Source organism: Pempheris klunzingeri, chromosome 18, assembly GCF_042242105.1.
Source record: "Pempheris klunzingeri isolate RE-2024b chromosome 18, fPemKlu1.hap1, whole genome shotgun sequence".
Classification (NCBI taxonomy): Eukaryota; Metazoa; Chordata; class Actinopteri; order Acropomatiformes; family Pempheridae; genus Pempheris; species Pempheris klunzingeri.
The window spans coordinates 15,689,720-15,709,054 of NC_092029.1; the positions used below are offsets into that span (position 1 = coordinate 15,689,720).

Genomic DNA, 19,335 nt, shown 5'->3' on the forward strand with positions numbered 1-19,335 from the left:
ATCCTGACTGCTTCTGGATTTATACATTCTGGCCAACAAGCCAGGAGGGATAAATGAGATACTTCCTGCTGGATCACAGTAATCTCCTTTGGTACACATAAAATGGCTGCCGCAACAAACGGTAATAAGTAGGGAAACCAAACGGAAGAAAATGAGAGAATCTATTTGGTTTTCTTTCCCATCCCATCCCCGTCTGTCTGACTTTGTTCATTCTTCCTTTGACTTATTTTGCTATATGTACATCTGCCTCTTTTCCTCATGTGACTACATTGTACAACAAGTATGCCTTTCATGAATATTGCAGCAATGTCCTAATTATGGCTGCTGAAGTTCATTTAAAGTGTGAAAATTACAAAAATAAAGTGGAAAGCATTTTTGGTTTTAGCCACACTAGCAATGTTGGCCCTAGGGATGGTAACATTGCTTTGGTCTTAACTGAAATATCTCAACAACTGGATTTATTGCCATGAAACAGCCATAAAACTCTGTGTTTAACAGAGCTCCCGTGCTTCCAGCAGGTCACAATGTGACTTTGAAACACTTTGCATACTTAACAATGCTGATTTTCATTAGCATAAGTTGTGCTTCTTGTAGTGCTATTTTGCAATTGTTAACATGCTAACTAAGATGGCAAAAATGGTAAATTTTCCCTATAGTGAAGATTTAGCGTTTAGCAGAGCTGTGTCTATGCAGAGCCTCAGCACCCACTTGCATGGCTGTTTATTTCAATTCGTGGATTGTCAGTAGAGTGTTAATACATTCAACAGGTGTGTCTATGTACCATCATCTCAGTTCATCAAGCCATGGTCTGAATAACTACTCTCCTCATACTCATTTAAGTCTTCTTTTCCCCGTCCTTCTTGTCCATGTTTTACCCCTCCAACTCCCTCCGCTCTCTTTATTCTTCCATCATCGTTCTTCTTTCTAACAACTTCTCTCCTTTAACTTCACTCTTCCCGTCTCTTGCTTGCCCTCTCTTTTATTCTGACAGTGTTTACTCAGAGAGGAGCACTGTAATGAACAGAGGAGAGGAGGGAGGAGAGGAGGTCGCTCTCAAAAGGAGAAACAGAGGGAGAAAGAGAGTGAGGGGGTGAGCAGTTGTTGTCATTCATCACCTGTAAGAGGAAATCTGCCGTGAACTGTTTACCCATAGCTTATCATTCCCTGCTTGTCACACTCTCCCCCTCTCTGCCTCCCTCCCCTACCAATCTATCTTGTCTCTCTCTCCTATCATCTTTCACTCATAGCTCACTGTGGAGCACAGCAGCAAGACATCGGTTGACTTTTAATACCTTCATCTCTGTCTGTCTGAAGACTGGCTCGCCTGTCTGCCTGCCTCCCAGATCTGCTGATCACTGCTTGTTAATTTAACCACAGTTGTTTTGGTAGCTATAACATGACTTCTTCTAATGACTTCTTTAACAATTAATTGATTATCACAATAGTTGCGATTCATTCATTGATTCACTGACTAAATCTGAGGTTGGTAACTGCGTTTCAGTCTAGTGACAGTCAGCTCAAAGCAATGTTCATTCAAAATAAAAAAGAAATAAAGACAAGCTGCCATTACACAGTCAACCTGAACAATGCTGCGTGGGTGTGTGTGCATTTTGTGTGCGCGTCAATTCTTCTGTGAGTGTGTGTGACTACATGAGTCTGCATGTGCCTGGTCTTCCCTGGTGAAACCAGTCTCATTACATCTGAAGCCAAAGTGCTAACACAGAAACATGTTCGAACATGAAAAAATAGCTTCATAACCACAAATCCAATAACCTGTTTCATAGCATGAAAAACCTACATAAGCCTCAGCAAACCAGGATGATTATGTTTAATTAAAGCATGTTGACACATGAGTTTCATGCTAGTGATCTCCTCCCATAGTCACTGAGGGCCATTTGGGCTCCAGATGGGCCATTTGGAGGATGCTTTCACACTTTGCCTTACAGTAATATTAAAGGGTCCCCAAGCGTGTGTGTGTTAACATGATCAGTGCGTGTGTATGCCTGCTGGGACACTGAGAGACAAGATATCCCACAACATGCACACATCTGTCAGCACCAGCCGACAAGCACACACCGATCATGCTGTCTGACTGTCATAAAGTGCAATCCAATTCAACAATCCTGCAATAATTTCCACCTCTGTGAATCTTATAATGTTCAGGTTTTGAGACCGTGCCAGACAGGTGTTCATTAAAAACAAACAGAACAAGATACAACATACAGCAACACTGACAACAATATCAATGTCCAGCATGGTGACACACCCCCATGTGTGAAAACACATGCGCACACACATACACACACCCACCTCTTTTTTTCCCAGTGTCTTTCTAGCCTAATCGTCACCTCCTGAGCCTCAGTCAACATGGATAAATCAGCTGCCTGCCTCACAGCATGTGTATGTGTAGTATTTGTGTGTGTGGAAATAAAGAAACATGTACATGATAAAAGGTTCATGGGTGCACACTGGTGGTTATTTAAAGACTTACCTGATACTCATTGGGCCAAAAGGTGGAGACGGCGAGTTCAGCTCTCAGCCAGTCTTTACCTGAAAGGCAACATTACAGTCAACACAAGTGAATAAAACCACAAAAGTGTCAGGATAAGTTATGAAATGAGAGTCTGAGTGGTGCGCTGAGCCGCTCTTTACCAGTGTAGGATGTCACGTTCCATATAGGGTTGGCCAAGGGACCCTTGTTAACCTACAAACGACAGAGAACAATGTAAAACATGAGTTAAAATATAGTATATAATAAACCTAAAAACATATTATCCTTATTCTTTCCATTTCCTGAGGGGCCTCGTTTTCACTATATCGAGTGGTATTTAATTACATAGAAATAACTATGACCTGCAAGTCATGTTTTGAGCTTGTCCCTCTCAATAAGGAGGTCAGAGGTCAGAGGTCAGAGTTAGCGACGCCACCACCTATGAGCTGGTAGGAACTTTGGTCTGCCAAAGTAAACTTCAGCGAGGAGGATTTTTGCAGCTAACTGGGTTTGGCTTTGTGTCATCTGTACGAAGGGCTGTTTTCCTACCCATAATGCTCAGAACCAGGAATTGGTGGAACCGATATAATGGCAATCTTCCCCTAATGCGTTTCCTTACTGCCTCTACACATTGTGAGAGAACTTAAGAGGAGGAGAGAGGGGATGAGAAATGTGGTGGAGACAATTAAAGTAAATAGAGGGAATGAGGTTTGGATCACTGCATCATAAAAAGTCAGTGTGTTAGATGTTCATCCTCAATCTATCCCCACACTTTGTATGTGGATGGATGTCCAACAACATAACACAATCTTACATCATCTAAATACAAAGACACTCTTGGTACATGTTTTCTTATTTCTAAAAGCCTATAACATAATGCAAAATTAATTAGTAATGTGTTGTTAGGCAACTCGTGTTTAAAGCAAGGCATTAAGCAGCCTCTATCGCATGCTAACTCCATTACTTGTGGTTGTGTTTGACGAAATCCAGACCACATTTCCCATAAATCCTATTTTGTTTCATCTTAACTGAAGAGACTCTGTTCCCCATATGTCATGGTGACAAATAAAAAGCTTTAACTCAGCGCTTGAACTCATCTAGGGTTGTTTTTTGGAATAAAACAATCCTATGTTTTGTAAAAATAAATAAATAAATCAAATAATACAATCCAGCTTGAGTCTCATAAAATCAAACCTCGCCTTTTACAATGTAAACTGCATGTAGAGGCCAGTAACAGCATTCAGACAGTCTTGTTTGCTTATAGTGTTGATGTTAATGTCTAAAAATGAACAAGGTGCGGTCAGATTGCTTACTAGGCAGGTAAAACCAAACATACTGAACCAGTACAATCAGTATGTGCCTGATTGCAAAATAAACTACTGTATCTCTATTGCATTCTCTGCTTTTTTGCTGTCCTCATTACCTTCACCAGGACGTTGAGGGTGCCAGGGCTGGAGCCGTCAGGGCTGGTGAGCAGATAGTTAAAGTCGATACAGTGAGTGTCATTCTCCTTCATGACTGGCAGCTGAAACCGGGCCTTCTCCCCGACATCATACTGAGATACGTCCACATACATGTAGGAACCTGGACACGGAGACAGAGAGGGGCCATGTGATAAATCACAAAAGATAAATCACATAAGATATTCCTTAGTCCCACGGCAGGAAAATTCACAGGTATTCCAAGGTGGAGAGCAGTGTTTGTGAATCTGACCTGAATCAAGACCCATGAATCAGCTTATTTTTGTTTTGGGCTGTTTGTGCTTGTGCACCACACACCTGTTGAAATTCATTGCTTGAACAGCTCGGCAAAGGTGGCCTCTGAGGAGGTAGTTAGTGTGTAGACATCGTATTATGACTGGGATGTCAAAGTGTAGGCTGTGTGCTCACTGCCTGTGCTACGTGTACCTACATGAGTAAAACAATGCTCTCTGCTACTGTTTGTCTTAAAAAGAATCCACTTTGAAGACAAGAACAGCTGAGACAGACAGCTCTGTGAACTAGGAAATTACACTGATTTTTTTTTCAATCTTTCGGTTTTTCTAATAGAATTTCCATATAGTATTTATTGATTTTACCTCTTTCTGCATCTTTCTTAGAGTTCGTATTACTATGTATCCATGTCTGTGTGTTTTGTCTCCAATGTACGCCAAGGCAGATTACACTAAGCCAACCAGGAAACCAGGATATTCTCCTGTGACAACATTGTTTGTTTGAGTCAAGTCAATTACACACTAAACTCAACCTATGAATTTGGCCTTCCCTCTCTGACACAAACACTTTCAAGTACTGAGTTTTTTGTCATGGGAACAAAACCCCCCAAAAGAGCCTTTATTCTTTCCCTTTATGTTTGCATGTTTTTACTCACTTCTGTTTCTCTCTCCTCTCGTTCCTTTTGGGCTTAGAGTGCTAGAATCAGTCATCACTCATCCGTCCCCCCCAGACGCATAAAACAAACCCCTGTTACTACGACTGTGTCATTTGTTTCTCCTTTGTGATTGTGGAGCCGTTACTCAGCAAGCCGACAACAAGTAAATATGGGGAAGGGGAGAGAAGAGAAGCTACCTCTTTCTTTTATATTCATTTTATGGTCTTACGAAGTCACACAATTTTCTTTCTTCTCTTCTACCTTTTGGTTCCACCTTCTCTTTATTCTCTGTCTCCTTTCATTTCTGGATACAACAGAAATATGTGGCTTCCATGTGACAATAATTGTAGATGTAGAGCAGGTATAAATATCAACAAAATCGGAATTAATGGAACTTGATCAAAACCACATAAAGTTGGCCAAAATGGCATGCCATGTTATTGCCAGTCATTACAGGTTGCATGGCTTTACAGTTTTCCGCAGCCTGCAATACATCATTACCTGTAACTACCCAGCAGTGTCACATGATTGGGCTGCATTCTTCATAGTTATCCTCCAGGCTATATTTTTCTGCTTTACTTGTCTTATTTGCACTATGTTCTGCCTTTCTCTGCTGATTTGAAACATAAACCCACTGGTTTTGTTATTCTGATATGATGGGACACAAATAAGAACAGAATAAATGTACATTAGGTATTTTGTTATGCCCACTGTCACTGTTGAGAACTATACCATGTACCTATAGTGGTTGACTGCAGGAAATGGAGCTCAAACTAATACATAATCTGGGTGTGCTGACAGGACACTCAGTCGGCCCCTCCAGATGTTTCAGTAATCAGATCAGCCCTCAGCCAGATGTTGTTCCACTGAAATATGATGAAATTTGATCCTGCCTGATGTCTAATCTCACATTAGCTCACCATAAACTAAAAGAAAGTAGCCATGATAGCGTTTAACTACATTTGTAGACTAGAATTTAACTGTATAGAACTACAGCTGAAACAACATATTGATTAATTGGTTCATAAAGAAAAATGCTAAACATAGGCTGGTTACAACCACTCACATTTGAGGATTTTCTCTGTTTTATATTAATGTCCAGTGAACATCTTTGGTCTTTGGATTGTTTTTGTATTTTCTGATACAGGGTAAACAATTAGACAAGCCTTTGAAATAATTATTGAAAGATTAAATCAATAAGGAAAACAATTAGTAATTGTTAGTTGCAGCCCTAAATTGTATAGAATAGAACAGAACAGACAATAATTTAGTGCAGAAGTGCGACAGAGCAGAAAACAAAACAGAACTCAATGGGATACATGAGAATGGAACAGAAAAGAACAGAATACAATACAATACAATTCAATATAATACAACACAATATCTGTGCTCCAGTCAAACAGCCCTTCATCCTTGCTGGTTAATTCTATTTGCATATTATACCATACACAATCTGCCCTATACAATGAGCTGTAGGACAATAGTGATTATCACTTATTGTTCAGCTAATCTACTGTGAGAAAACACTTTTCTCTGTGGAATACAGCAGAACATAGCAGGCTTTCAACTTGAGCACACAAACATTAGTGTGCATGGGCACACACACACACACAACAGCTTTTCAGAACACTCTCTCCTCTATTTCAGTCATAACGGTATTAGAATGATCCTACTTCCTGGTTCTGAAGGTCACCAAAAAGACACAAGATGAGAATGTTCAAACTGGACTACAGCCAATCAGACCAGAAACAAAAGTAGGACAGCAGCGCTTCCTATCACCAAATCTGTAATCTAAAGCCATCCAAGATGAACACGCGACGGATGTCACCCCTATTCCTTCATTTCTGGCACTGATACCAAGATGGTGACATGAGAAAGGTGTCTTTAAGATGGCTGCCAAGATGGAGAGCTGGCTAAAAATACTCCTATCAGTCAGAGACCCAGATATGTCACAACACGGCAACAACATGGCAAAAATACAACCTTTAGCACGTCAGCTAATCACAACACTGCCTGCTGCAAAATTATAGCAGCAAATGGATTAGGTAGAGGTAAAAACAGCCAAAATAATATTCAGCAAATAGGGCTACGCAATGTCCAACATGTTATATTGTTACTGAAAATATATCAGCCTAGAAGGACAGGACAATAACAACACCTAATCTGGGACAAAAATAGCATTGGAAAATATGAGTAATAAAAGACTGACAGTACATGAAAATGATACAACACCCATACTAAGAAAGCAGACCTTGTGATGCCAAGAACATCTGACACCTGAAGTCTGCCAGTTTCTAAAATGGCTGATGTCTTTGAGCTGCCAAAGTATAAAATGGCCGCTAATAGAATGACGACAAAATATAACGATGAGGCTAAAAATACCCCTGTGACAGCCTTAAGACCTAGATATGTCACATAACAACAACAGCAGCAGCGTGGCACACAGAGTACAGTGTTCTTCAGCAAAACAGTTACAGCCTGCTGCTGGGATAACAGCTAATCGATGAGTTTTACTTTCAGCATTTTATGGCTCTAACCATATTAGGTGGGGTACAGAACACTTGAGAAACTCTTGGATGTAACACTCCACGTCGACATACTTATAGAAAACATGCAGCGCATATAGTGACAGTGTGGCTGCACTTCACTGATTTTAGGATTATTTTATTTCTAAAGCACTACATGGACCAAAACTGCTCGTGTCTCCACAGCTCTTATTCAAGGTTCAGGCTGCTCAGATTTACTGACCAATCACTGCTCCTCAGCCAACATTCCCAGCTAAAAATCCAAGGGTGATTAAGTATTTTCCATTGTTGCTCCCAGACTGTGGAATGATTTTGCCCTCGCTATTCAACCTCCCCATTCCACAGGTATTTGTAACAACCTGTCTTTAAGGTCTATCTTTGTCAACGTTATTGTGACTGTGTGATTAAAAAGAAGACAGTCTAGTATTAGTAACTTTAAGTACATTGAGACTAAAATAGACACAAATTCAGTGAAGTTGCCATTCAAAATTTTACTTGAGGAAATAAAATTGGGTTGTGGCTAAAGTGTAATCATCTTAAAATACAGTTATTATACTTCTAGCATGAAAGCAAAAGTGTGAATATTATTCAGTGGTTTTCTGAGCAATGCTTTTCATATTCTCACATCTAGATGTTGTCATTTGTTTTCATTATTCAATTTTCATTTTAATACTAAATATTTAATTTCATTTCTGGTTTCTCGTAAAAGCATTTTGATCTGTATTTGTAGTTTTAAAAACCGCTCTACATTATTTTCATCATCAGTTAGTCTGCAGATTATTGTCTTGATTAATTGATGATTTCTTTGGTCTATAAAATGTCCAAAATTACATCTTCAAATGTTTTGTTTTGTCCATACCCAAAGACATTACATTTACATATAGGACACAGAGAAAGCAGTACTTTGTCTCATGTGAGACGCTGCAAATTGAATTTCAAATTAATCATTTATCAAAATGATTGTTGAATGTTCTATCAATCGAATACTTGATCAACGAACTGATTGACATGCCTTTAACAATTTAATGTGAAGTGAAATTATATGGGATACACGTTTGAAATAGAAAAATGCAATCCATTGTAACAAAGACTGCTTTTGTTCACCCTAATGTGCAAGTCTTGCAGAGACTTTGTCAGAGAGGTTTGATATCATGGTATTGTAAGGCTGTGTAGTTTGCATCACTGCATCCATCATTATTCGCTCATTATTAAAACATCCAGTGGACAAGAGACCAGCTCTACTGCAGTTTAAATGCTTTTTCTCCTCCCTTATCAGACAGTACGCTGTGCAAAACAAGAGGAAAGAGAGACACAGAGCCAATGGCATGCCAAACACGTTTATAGCGGTACTAGCTGACAATATTATGAGTCAAGAGTATCTGCTTTAGTCCACTGAGCCACAGAGCCCCAACCCATGAATGTTCAACTGGCACAACAAACATTGCCAGTGTGGCTTCTAGAACATGCCATGCTGGCTACTGCCAACATCAACCCCCAGAGAGATTATATAGAATAGTTTTATCTCTATTACGAAAACTGCCAAACCCTGGTGATTAGCAACTGTGACAAATCAATTTGGGTTATAAGGACAAAGTATAACTGTTGCCTGAGCTAACCAGTGACTCTTAAACAATTTTACGTAAAGTCCTAAGATGATTCCTTCTCTTCTGCTACTACTTTTGACAATATTCAACCCCCTGGACTACTAATCAGCAAAATAAACTCACTCCCAAAGGTCTTTCAGATGCCAAATGCTTTTAACAGCTCCCCAACAAAGGGGGCTCGTATCTCTTTGTTTTCAGGGGTCAAAAGGCAAAAAGGTTTAGTGCCTGCGCTCTAAATCATGCCATGCCCTCAGGGAGACTGCTGCTAGACCAGAATGCCTCTAAATTACTGGTGGCTAGGATTGCCTTAGAAAACAGCTATTCTAATGATAGAAATTACCAATGTGTCCCTGGGCCAGGCATTTAAGCTACCAGCTCAACCCCTCACCCATCCCCTACTACTTCTTCCAAATACAAACCTTGCCAAGTGCTGTATTTGTAATTCCCTCCAGCAACCTAATTTTCCATCTACAGCACCACTGTCCCACACCCTGCTGGCATTATTAACACATCAAATGTCAGTTCATGCTCCCGTACCTTTAGGCAATGCTTGGAACCCCCCTTTAGCAATCAACATCTCCAAACCATTAACCTGCCCTGCCATCCCCGTGCCCCTGCTCATTCCACTAACTTCTACAGGCATTAATGCTATGCTAATTCCAGGCATTACCTATGCGCTCTTGGGCAACGTATTTAACCTCTTCAGAATGCCAACTCTGCCCTCTCTGCAGAGTGACACCACTTGGTATTAATAACACTGAATGCTAGACTTTGGCTCTGTACCATTGGGCAAGGCACCCAACCCTCATGACATGGCTTAAATATATGCAAGGCCACATGCACCAGACAGCAGGCGCACACACACACACACTTTTTAGGAGGAACTGTGTGTGTATTTGTGTGAAAGTCGTAAAGAGCCGGTGTTGAACTGAACCTTTCTCTAAATGTCAGAGAGGCTGGGTTGTCATGATGATAAGCATGAGAGATAAATAACGGCATCAAATTGTCATGGCAACAAAATCCTAATCTTCCCAAACACAAGAGGAGAGGAGAGGAGAGGAAAGGAGAGGAGAGGAAACAATAGGATAGGGGAGGAGATGAAAGGAAAGGAAACGAGGAATGACGATGAAAGGAGACAAGAGGAACCAAAAGTAGAGGAAGGGAGAGGAGAGGTGATGACAGAGGCAGGGATAAAAGAAATGAGCTAACTCAAGCATGTTTGTGGTTTTCACATTTTAACATGGTTGCCTCACTGTGGTTAACACCATAGTTCATACACTAGTCTACATTCTTACTCTGCCGTTTTAATATCACAAGGCTAGTCACTATCTCAACATTGCATAGCTGGTTATTGTTATAACATTTAGCTTTTAACATTGTAAAGTAGGCAACCTTCCCTGTTCCCTGCTGTTGATTAATGACCTCATATTCTGTTAATTAGACCCTCAGCCCTCAGGCAGAAAGATTTAATTTCCCCTTCATCATCATCATGGAGAAAAAAACAACTGATTAAAGAGGAGAGGAGAGGAGAGGAGAGGAGAGGAGAGGAGAGGAGAGGAGATCTTGGTGGGAGAAGGAATCAGATCCTTTACTTGGGTAAAAGTACCAATACATCAATGTAAAAAATAATCAGTTAAAGTAAAAGCCCTGCAGAAAAATGGCCCTTTGACTGATATTACACCTGACATGCTTTGATTTTTAATACTGATCCGTCAGTTTGTACGAAACATTTTACTGGTCGAGGAGGAGCTACTTTTGACTATTTTCAGAGGTTTAATCCAGTGTCTCCAAACCAAGCAGTCAAACCTCCTACGTAGGGTCACAAAGTAAGCCTGAAGTGTGGGGAAATGATTAATGCTGCAGTAAAGAGAAAGAACAAAGCTCTACTCCACAACGTCGTACTCAAGCGGTTATTTCAATAAAACCATGTGAAGGGTTTAGAAGAGAAATACTAACAATGTCACAGAGATCTGAAATGTGATAAGAGGCCCCAAAAGGATATTGATGTTTAAGGGATGTTTAATGTTTCACGTAATCTTTAACATTTAACATCAAATTTAACGTTATATGAAAGAAAAGTATTGAGTATCAAACGAATGTAGTGGGATAGAAAGTACAATATTTCCATCTGACATGTAGTGGAGGAAAAGTAAAAGTAATGAATGGAAATAGTCAAGGATGTCTGAGCAGTACTTCAGTAAATGAACTAATTTAGTTTCCCACATTGTGAGTTTTTGAACACTAGAAGTGGACGACAAAGCCAGGAGTAAGGAGGTCAGGTCTCACCTTGTGGCAGGTCTGGTGAGACGTAGGGCACCTCCTGGGTGTTGATGTGCGTCCAGTCAAAGTCATCATAGGGATCCTGCTGGTAATCACACTGAGAGAAGCCCTCATCAAACGTACAGCTCCCTGCAAAGAGAAACATAATAAGATTTAGTTCACCTTATAGGATCAAGGATAATTGACTGAATTAACTAACTTTGCAATGCAACATGAATTCCTCTTTGGTCTTATCCAGTAGAACTCCTGATTCTTCTTAATGTTGTTTTTCTGTGCGTGGCTGTGTCTCAGCTCATTAATAAACCACCAGGAGTCTGAGCTTCAGCAGTCATCACTCAAGGCCAGTCAGGATCACCTCTGACTCAACCATCAGGGCCTTCAGCTGATCATCTGAGCCCATCACCACAGCCTCAGGACAGCCATGTGTGAGCTGGCCGCCTGTGGCCCCGCTTAAACAGGAAGGTGCTCTAATACAGAGAGACGCCACTTGTCCCTGGCGGCTAGCTGAAACAATCAACTTGCAATGATATGTGGCTTGTACTGGCAATAGTGCTGATAGAAATATCATGCTGGCCACTGCTAGCTATCTGATTCATTTACCTACAAGTGATGCACGGCTTGTGTTAATAAAATGGCTAGGAGAGATATGGCTAAGAAAAGCCACAATGCCATCTGACTCAAGTCAGTAGTAGTTAGTGGTCACGGAGATGTGTCCTCTTTGTCCTTTTAGAGATCAGCATTAGTAGGAGCTGGTGATGGATAAAATATTCCATAAATAGCCTTTTGATAGGGATATAAACTATATCATGATAGAGTACACTTACATAGTAGGATCATTTTCTCGATTCAATTATTATGTGGTTTATAATATGTCGGAAAAAATACATTTCCCAGAGCACAGATTTATGTCTTCATTTTACTTTGTCTGACCAACCGCCCAAACAGGCATTAATAACCTCACTCATAACAAAGTGAAGAGCAACAACATTATAATTTCACACAATAAAAATTGGAGATAAAAGTCAAAGATTGGCTAAAGACAAACACAAACCACTAATAACACTTTCATTTACTTGTCTTTGTTGTGAAATGTGTGGAAGTCATGAAAGAGTGGCAAACCAAGATACATAGATTGCATGTAGGCGTACTAGAACACGCCACCATGTAGCACTATCAGCAACCAGCACTGCCAGCAACATAAATCTCCTAGCATTCAGTTAGCGCTACAGCTTTGCTACCTGTGTCCTAGAGCGAGCTGCGGCGGCTGTGATGGAGAGCAGAACGACAGGCCCTCAGATACCCCACTGATCTGAGCTCCCGCTACAGAAGGATACCAAGAGGTGACAGCCGCCGCCAGAGGAGAAACAAGTTAACATCAAACTAAGCGGCTGTCTTCGGCTGCCGGCTGTATGGCTGGCTGTGACTCACAGCCTCAGAGATGCACTGGATCACATTCCTCTGGGCATCATTCTTTAAACCAGCCCCTCTTTGTACAATTCTGTTCACTCCCATTCAATTCAATTAAGTCTTTGTCACAGCAAGTAACCTCCGGTTTTAATGCCAAAAGTGCTGGGACATGTAGAGGGCATGAAGTACAGCACAATAACGCTCATTTATATGCGCCAATCTACTCAGTTGTAAACTCAATGTGGATATACAGAATCTAATTCTACTGATGTACATCAAATGCTGCTGTATGTGTGTGTATCCGTGTGTGTGTGTGCTTGTAAACCGCATGGCTTCCTGTCTCCCACAGTGTGTGTGTCAGTTTACATCTTGCTGCCAGGTAGCTCTCTCTGCATGGGTTAAAACAGCAAAGTGTGTTACTCTGGGGTGTGTGTCTGAATGTGGTTTTTATATACCAACATAGTGGTATATAAAAAACAAGTGGTGAAAAGCTACTATGCCCTTAAACACTCCGTGCCAAACATCACATTTAACATGATGTTGTAAACAGAGGATGAGTGTGAAGGTTTATTCGTGTGTCTGTGTTTTAAAATTGAGTTCTCTCTATATGCAAGGACAAGTGGAGGCACGCACAACTGCATGTGTACTAAAAGGGTAACCTTGTGCGTGTTTTGCGTCTATGGTCGAAAATGACATCCTTTGTTTACAATGATGTTTTCTACTCTCTATGTACGGTTAAAGCTCTGCTAAGTGTTGGCAAAGTGAGAATTAAAACAAGGCAAACCAGTAGTTTCATTAATTTAATAAGGAATCTAATGTGACTGTGTCTAAGGTGTGTAACATTATGTGTATGTGTGTGCATCTGTGTGTATGCCACTGTGACATTACCAGGAGAAATGGATGGGTGCTATTATGTAAAAAGAAAAAATTCAACAAATTTCTTGATTCTAACGACCACATGCACCGCAGCACTATAGGATTCTCTGTAAGAGAAGAGCTTTGCTTCAAATTAAACTGCTTTTCTTCATCTGTTCCCATATTACTGCCAAGATCATTCAGACGCTCAGTAACGATGTTGCAAGTTTAATTAACAAGGTGGGAATATTCAACGTGCTAGCTATGATTGTTTAATTAATACGCTCTTTCATTAGTTTGCACTGTATGATGAGACATGAGACACAAATGTCTTACATCAGTATCCAGTATTAAGTTTGACTGCTGATGTGCATGATACCACTAAAGCACTACAGTTCAGTGTGAAGCTGGTCCTGTATGAGGTTACTTTTGTGTCTGTTTTAGGCAATTAAACATGATAGGATTGAGAGCAACTTTCCACACAGCAATAAAAACATGTTTTTATTGCAAGTAAAATACATTTGTGATTAAATGTATGAATGCAAATCAAAAGGTTTTGTTTGCAAAATGAAAAAGTTTTGGATCCAAAAGTTTTACTTGTTGTTGAGCTGAATCTTTCACCTTGAGTCCCGTCCACGAGATTCAGCTCAACAACAAGCAAAATCACAAACAAAACTTTTGGTTTTTGCGACAAAACTCTCGGATTTGCATTAATACTTTTTTAGTCACAAATTTAATTTTACTTCAATTTTTGATTGCAGCGCGGAAGGTGTTGCTCTTTCTGTTTCTGTCAGAGAAACAACCTCACAGTCATAAAGTAGGAAAATGCAAATCCAGTAAAGGGGAAGGTGACTATCACAACAACAGTTTAGCAAAACTTGGTCATATGCAAAAGACTGATTCCATTAAGGTGATACTAATTAATTCCCTGCTCATTGACGGGAAATTTGTGCTCATTGCTGCTACTGGTGGCCACAAACTAAAATGTGCCTATACTTAAGTATTTGTGAGTAGTACTTAAGTATATAGCCTAAGTAATTATGTGTGTTTTTAAAGCGATCAACTGTTACACTTTTGTTTTGACATTGCAGAAACACTTACATTTAGTTTACTTGTGCCAGCATGTGTTGGCCCTTGTTTAAACTCACTGAAGTTACAGAATTCATACAGAAGCTCTATTTAGTTGGAACGCTTTTTTTCTGAAATTTCTGCTTCTGAAAGCAATATAAAGCAAAATTGGATTTAAGCCCACTGTGTTTAAAATATGTGCTGTGGGCTTTTAACTGTGTACACACACACACACACACACACACACACACACGTACACAGTTCCACTTAGCTCTGATATAGTGCCGTGGTAGGAGAGGTATTTTGCCTTGGCTTAGCAGCGAAGAAAAACATGTCCTTGTTTTAAATTCCACTTTTTTGTCTGGTTTAAAAGAACATTTCTCAATCGTAGAGCATTCCTCTCTTCTCGTCGGCACACCTCTGATTGAGGTCGCTGCTTTCAGCTGCTAACTTACCCAACAAAGTAGCTGTGTGTCCATGAGTATGGGTGTGTGTCTGCTGAAAAGGGGGTCTGCAGAAACCAAATGTGTGTGAAACTGTCTGCACACACATACACACAAACCTCACACTAGCTCGCCCACGTTCTCAGTTAACACTTCTTCCTTTCCTCAATGTCCTGCCAACTTAAACCAACACACACATCAACAGACACATGCATCTGACAGTTAATCTTTGTTGCCAATAATGAGAAGAGCAGACCTTGAACTATTAATCTACCTCCACTGGCGAAGAAAGACTACCTGATGAGCCATGTCATGGACAAATGTTGAAGTTCACATCTGTCTGTTTGTTTAGCAGTACCCATCTATGACTGCTTCTTTAATATTCAAACATAAATAACCAAATTCTAATTACCATTAACGTCTATTTTGGTAAGCTTTGTTACTGGTATATACTTTAATTAAACCCCAAATGACAGGCGCACAGTGAATGCCGGTAAAGAGACAACAAGGTTTGACAGCTGGTAAAACTTTTTGGATTTTTATGACAGTCCACAGGCCACCGACGCAGCGGCCCACCCGATTTGTCCCAGTGTGTCAGATGTCCGGTCCACCACTGGCCTTGTTTCATGTTGTCTGGAGACGAAGACAAAGCCTTAACATAATGACTGTAACACATGGGGCTGAGACGCGAAAGACAGCAGGAACAGCTGATCTGTCATGTGAGTTAAATGTCCACAACTTATTCGACGAAGGCGTTTCCATCTCCCATCATGCACATTAACTCTTTTTGGAAAAAAACCTAAAAAGTCCTCAAGTGAGGTTTTTTCCCTCCACAATTCAGTAAATGTTTTCATTTTTTGCAGTTTCCATTCACATTTTCTATTGTGAAAGTTCAGCACTGCATTAATCAAACAAGAGAAAAAAAATATTTGAAAGGGAATAGACTTTTGATGCAAGGCCACACCAAAGAGCAAAAAAAGCGAAAAAACATCTGCACCCACAGCAGTTAGACTCAAAGTTGGTGGTGCCGTTAACAAAAACAGGCGTGGGAATGAAAGAGGCGCCATTCCCCCATTACAAGTCAGTGTACCATCAAAATGGATTTGAAGCTGTTATTTTAAAAGGTAAAAAAGTGCTTAACGTGACCTATTAGCTATGTTTTGGTCTCCACCAACTCTTGAGGGAAATAGCTGGCTCTTTAGTTATTAAATGCCCCGCTATGCACGCCACGCTAACTTGGCCGGTCTGATCTTTGGTGCCTAGCAGCGTACTGTGAGTTTTAGCATCTCATCATAACCACTTTGTCACTATGGCCAAACCCTTTCATGTTACACACGTTCATCTGATCCACTGCTAATGTAAAAATATCAAATATAAATGCATTCCAGAAATACAATGTGTGTTTGTACTGTGCTTGCATGTGTTAATTGTACTGTAATGTATAACAAATCCTACAACAACTTTCCAACTAAATGCACAAGCGTGTGTCCAGATGGGTCATTATTGCCCCCTCCCTTCCATTCACAAGGACACAAGGAGAGAGAACCCCACTGCATGCTAATCACCTCCTAATCAGCTTCTGTGATTGGCTGCCTCGCTAATGAAATAATGGTGACTCATTTGCATAATAAAATAATTAGAAGGACTTGATAAAGGCTCAAGGGCACAGAGAGGAGCCACACACACACACACACACACAGAGTGACACAGGACAGCCGCAGTCTTTTCAAAAAGATTGTTGAATGGCATCAGACACAACATCTGCCACCGTCACTCAGAATCATTTTGTGGTGATTTGCATTGACCTCCACCTCCAGGAGGTGAATGAAGCAAAAGTGCTTTGACCGAAACTATTCAGAAACACTGATGCAGACAGCCCCCATGGGGCTGCCGGCAAAAAAAGAGAAGACCATGCTCATTTCTCAGTTATTAGCTTAGATCAAGATTATTAGTTGGCAACATGGCAAGAATGTATAACAATAGCTCGTTTGATTAGCTTTCCTGTTCTCCAATGTGATCTAAGCGATCTGCAGAACAGGCAGTATTAAATCAGATCTAACAGCTATAGTCTACTCACAGAGAAGTCCCTGGGCTGACTTTAAATCAAATGAAGGTCTTGGAGGTTTTTTTTTTTTTTTCTTTCTCTAGACAATTCCTGAAAATCTATTATGACAAAGAAACTGCATTATAACTAAGAGATGGCTGATTATCAAATCTAAGAATTCAAGTCAATACTTGTTCTTTTGTGCAAAACATTCCTTCACAGCTGTCTCAGCAGAGTAAATTTCTCAAAAAAGCAATACCATACAATCACAACCATGTAGCATGGCCTTGGTGTTCAATGCAATCATTTCTAATAAACATCTATACCGAGCACTGCCTCAGCTGTTACAACAGTCTTTATTCTACAAATTGGCACTCTTTGGACATGCTCTGACATGGTCTAATGTGTAACTAAATATCTAGGGTCTTCAATGCCAAGCTCAAGCTTGCTTTTGTTTTTTTTACTCACACTGCTATCTAATCACATAAATGCTTGAATGCAGTGCTTGAAAGGATTGACAGTGATTTATTCTGAGCAGGAAGGTGGCCATAGCCTGTTTTTATTCATGGGATGATGAGTTAATGTAAGGGAAACAGTTATGTCATGTGAATTGTGTAGTAATGAAGTGGCAACATTGTTTGAGAGGAAATATGTGAGGCGCTGCGGAGCACAATGCATACAAATTATAAAAAAATGTATGTACTTTGAGGCAGCTTGAAGGGTTAAGTTTGCCTTACAGCAAACAATGTGCTGCATTATTGCTCTAATAATAAGAACAGAACAGAAAACCGCAGATCTGAAGAACTGAGAAATATAACAAACCACAGCAACCGGAGAACAAATTTAGCAGCTCTTTCAAACGGGTGCTGTTAATCAGAATTTTCTGTGTAGGAAATCACAGAGACAGGCTGTTATTTCCATTGTATTTATTCTATGTGTGCTGGAGTATGTCTACTCTGGTTTGAAATGAAGAAAAGATGAATATTTTCAGTCATCCAGTCTACAAAGATTTAAGGTCATACAGCTTGCGTTAAAGACGAGCAGGTATCTAATGTAAGATGTAAAACATATGAAAGTTTGTTGACTCAAGGCCATAAAAACATATCGTTTGTGACACCACAATCTTATAATAGGCTGAGTTTGAGCTAGAGGAACTCAGGCTTATAAGTTCTGAATAAAAAAAATAGCGATATCAAGTTAAAAAGATGAGCCGATTCCACTGAATTCCTGTATGGGAGTTTACAGCGTACTGTATATTTGAGCCAATCAGATGGCCGCTACATCATCAGGTGGGTGGAGAACATGATCACATCTTGGCCCTGATCACAAGCTGAAGCAAAGCACCATAAATTTGCTCAAACTCTGAGGGAGTGAGGAGAATAAACGCTATCTGCCCCTCCACCACACAAATAATACGCATTTTATCTGTAATGTACGTACAGATCACACTCTTGCTCCTTCTCTCCCTCTTTCTGACTGTGCCTAGTATCTATCAGCAGAGCTCTGTTTCCGTCTATAGGCAGTGATATTATCACCACAGAGCAGATAAGACAAGATGAGTGAAAGAGGGTGAAACTGAAGGAAACAGTACAAAGAAATGGAAAGGGAGAAAGGAAAAACAGACTGGCAGAAAAAGAAACAAGGATATCGTTTTTCACTCCAAACCCGGTGATTAACTTTATTATACAGTAATAAAATACTGTGTCACAATGTTCTTTTGTTTCAGTCGCCTCATTTTCTTGTGTTTCCATCCCTGTCTCTCCATCTTTTCCTGTGTTACTAACAAGTTTAATGAGGATCAATATCTATTTAGTTTGGTGGCATCACAATTTTACAACATGGAGAGAAAAGAGGTGGAAAAGAAAGCACAGAAAAGAAGAGAAAGAGCAGCTCCAGTCTGCAAACGGAAATAATTTTCAAGGACAATAATTACATACATCATTAAAATCCAATTCCAACCACCAGTAATACTGTTTTCCTCCAAATCAGTGCAATTTCGGCCGAGTCCAGTTAATAATTACATTTGCTGACCCGGATTTCTAATCGTGGCTTTGTGGGACGTTACTTACCAGTGAATCACTACAATGGTTTTAGTTTTTGGCTCAAACGCATGAAGACGGCTTAAAGGGAGAGGAGAAGGAGAGAGGGGAGAGGAATTAGTGGAAAAAATGATAGTTTAGTATGTATATTTGTATTTGATTGTTTTACTCACTTTACATGATCATACTCTATTATAATATTATACACTGTC

General features: G+C 40.1%; 1 protein-coding gene across 2 annotated transcripts in view; it reads right to left on the minus strand.

The window, feature by feature from the left end:
- The window catches only part of ptprk (protein tyrosine phosphatase receptor type K), a 103,997-nt gene that overhangs the window by 49,545 nt on the left and 35,117 nt on the right, over nucleotides 1–19,335 (minus strand). For both annotated transcript variants that reach the window (XM_070849927.1, XM_070849926.1), the window contains exons 2-5: nucleotides 11,274–11,396; nucleotides 3,915–4,075; nucleotides 2,653–2,704; nucleotides 2,492–2,550 (exon numbers count right to left, since the gene is read on the minus strand). In XM_070849927.1, coding sequence (XP_070706028.1) covers nucleotides 2,492–2,550; nucleotides 2,653–2,704; nucleotides 3,915–4,075; nucleotides 11,274–11,396 — 395 coding nt within the window. The remainder of the gene's footprint in view (nucleotides 1–2,491; nucleotides 2,551–2,652; nucleotides 2,705–3,914; nucleotides 4,076–11,273; nucleotides 11,397–19,335) is intronic.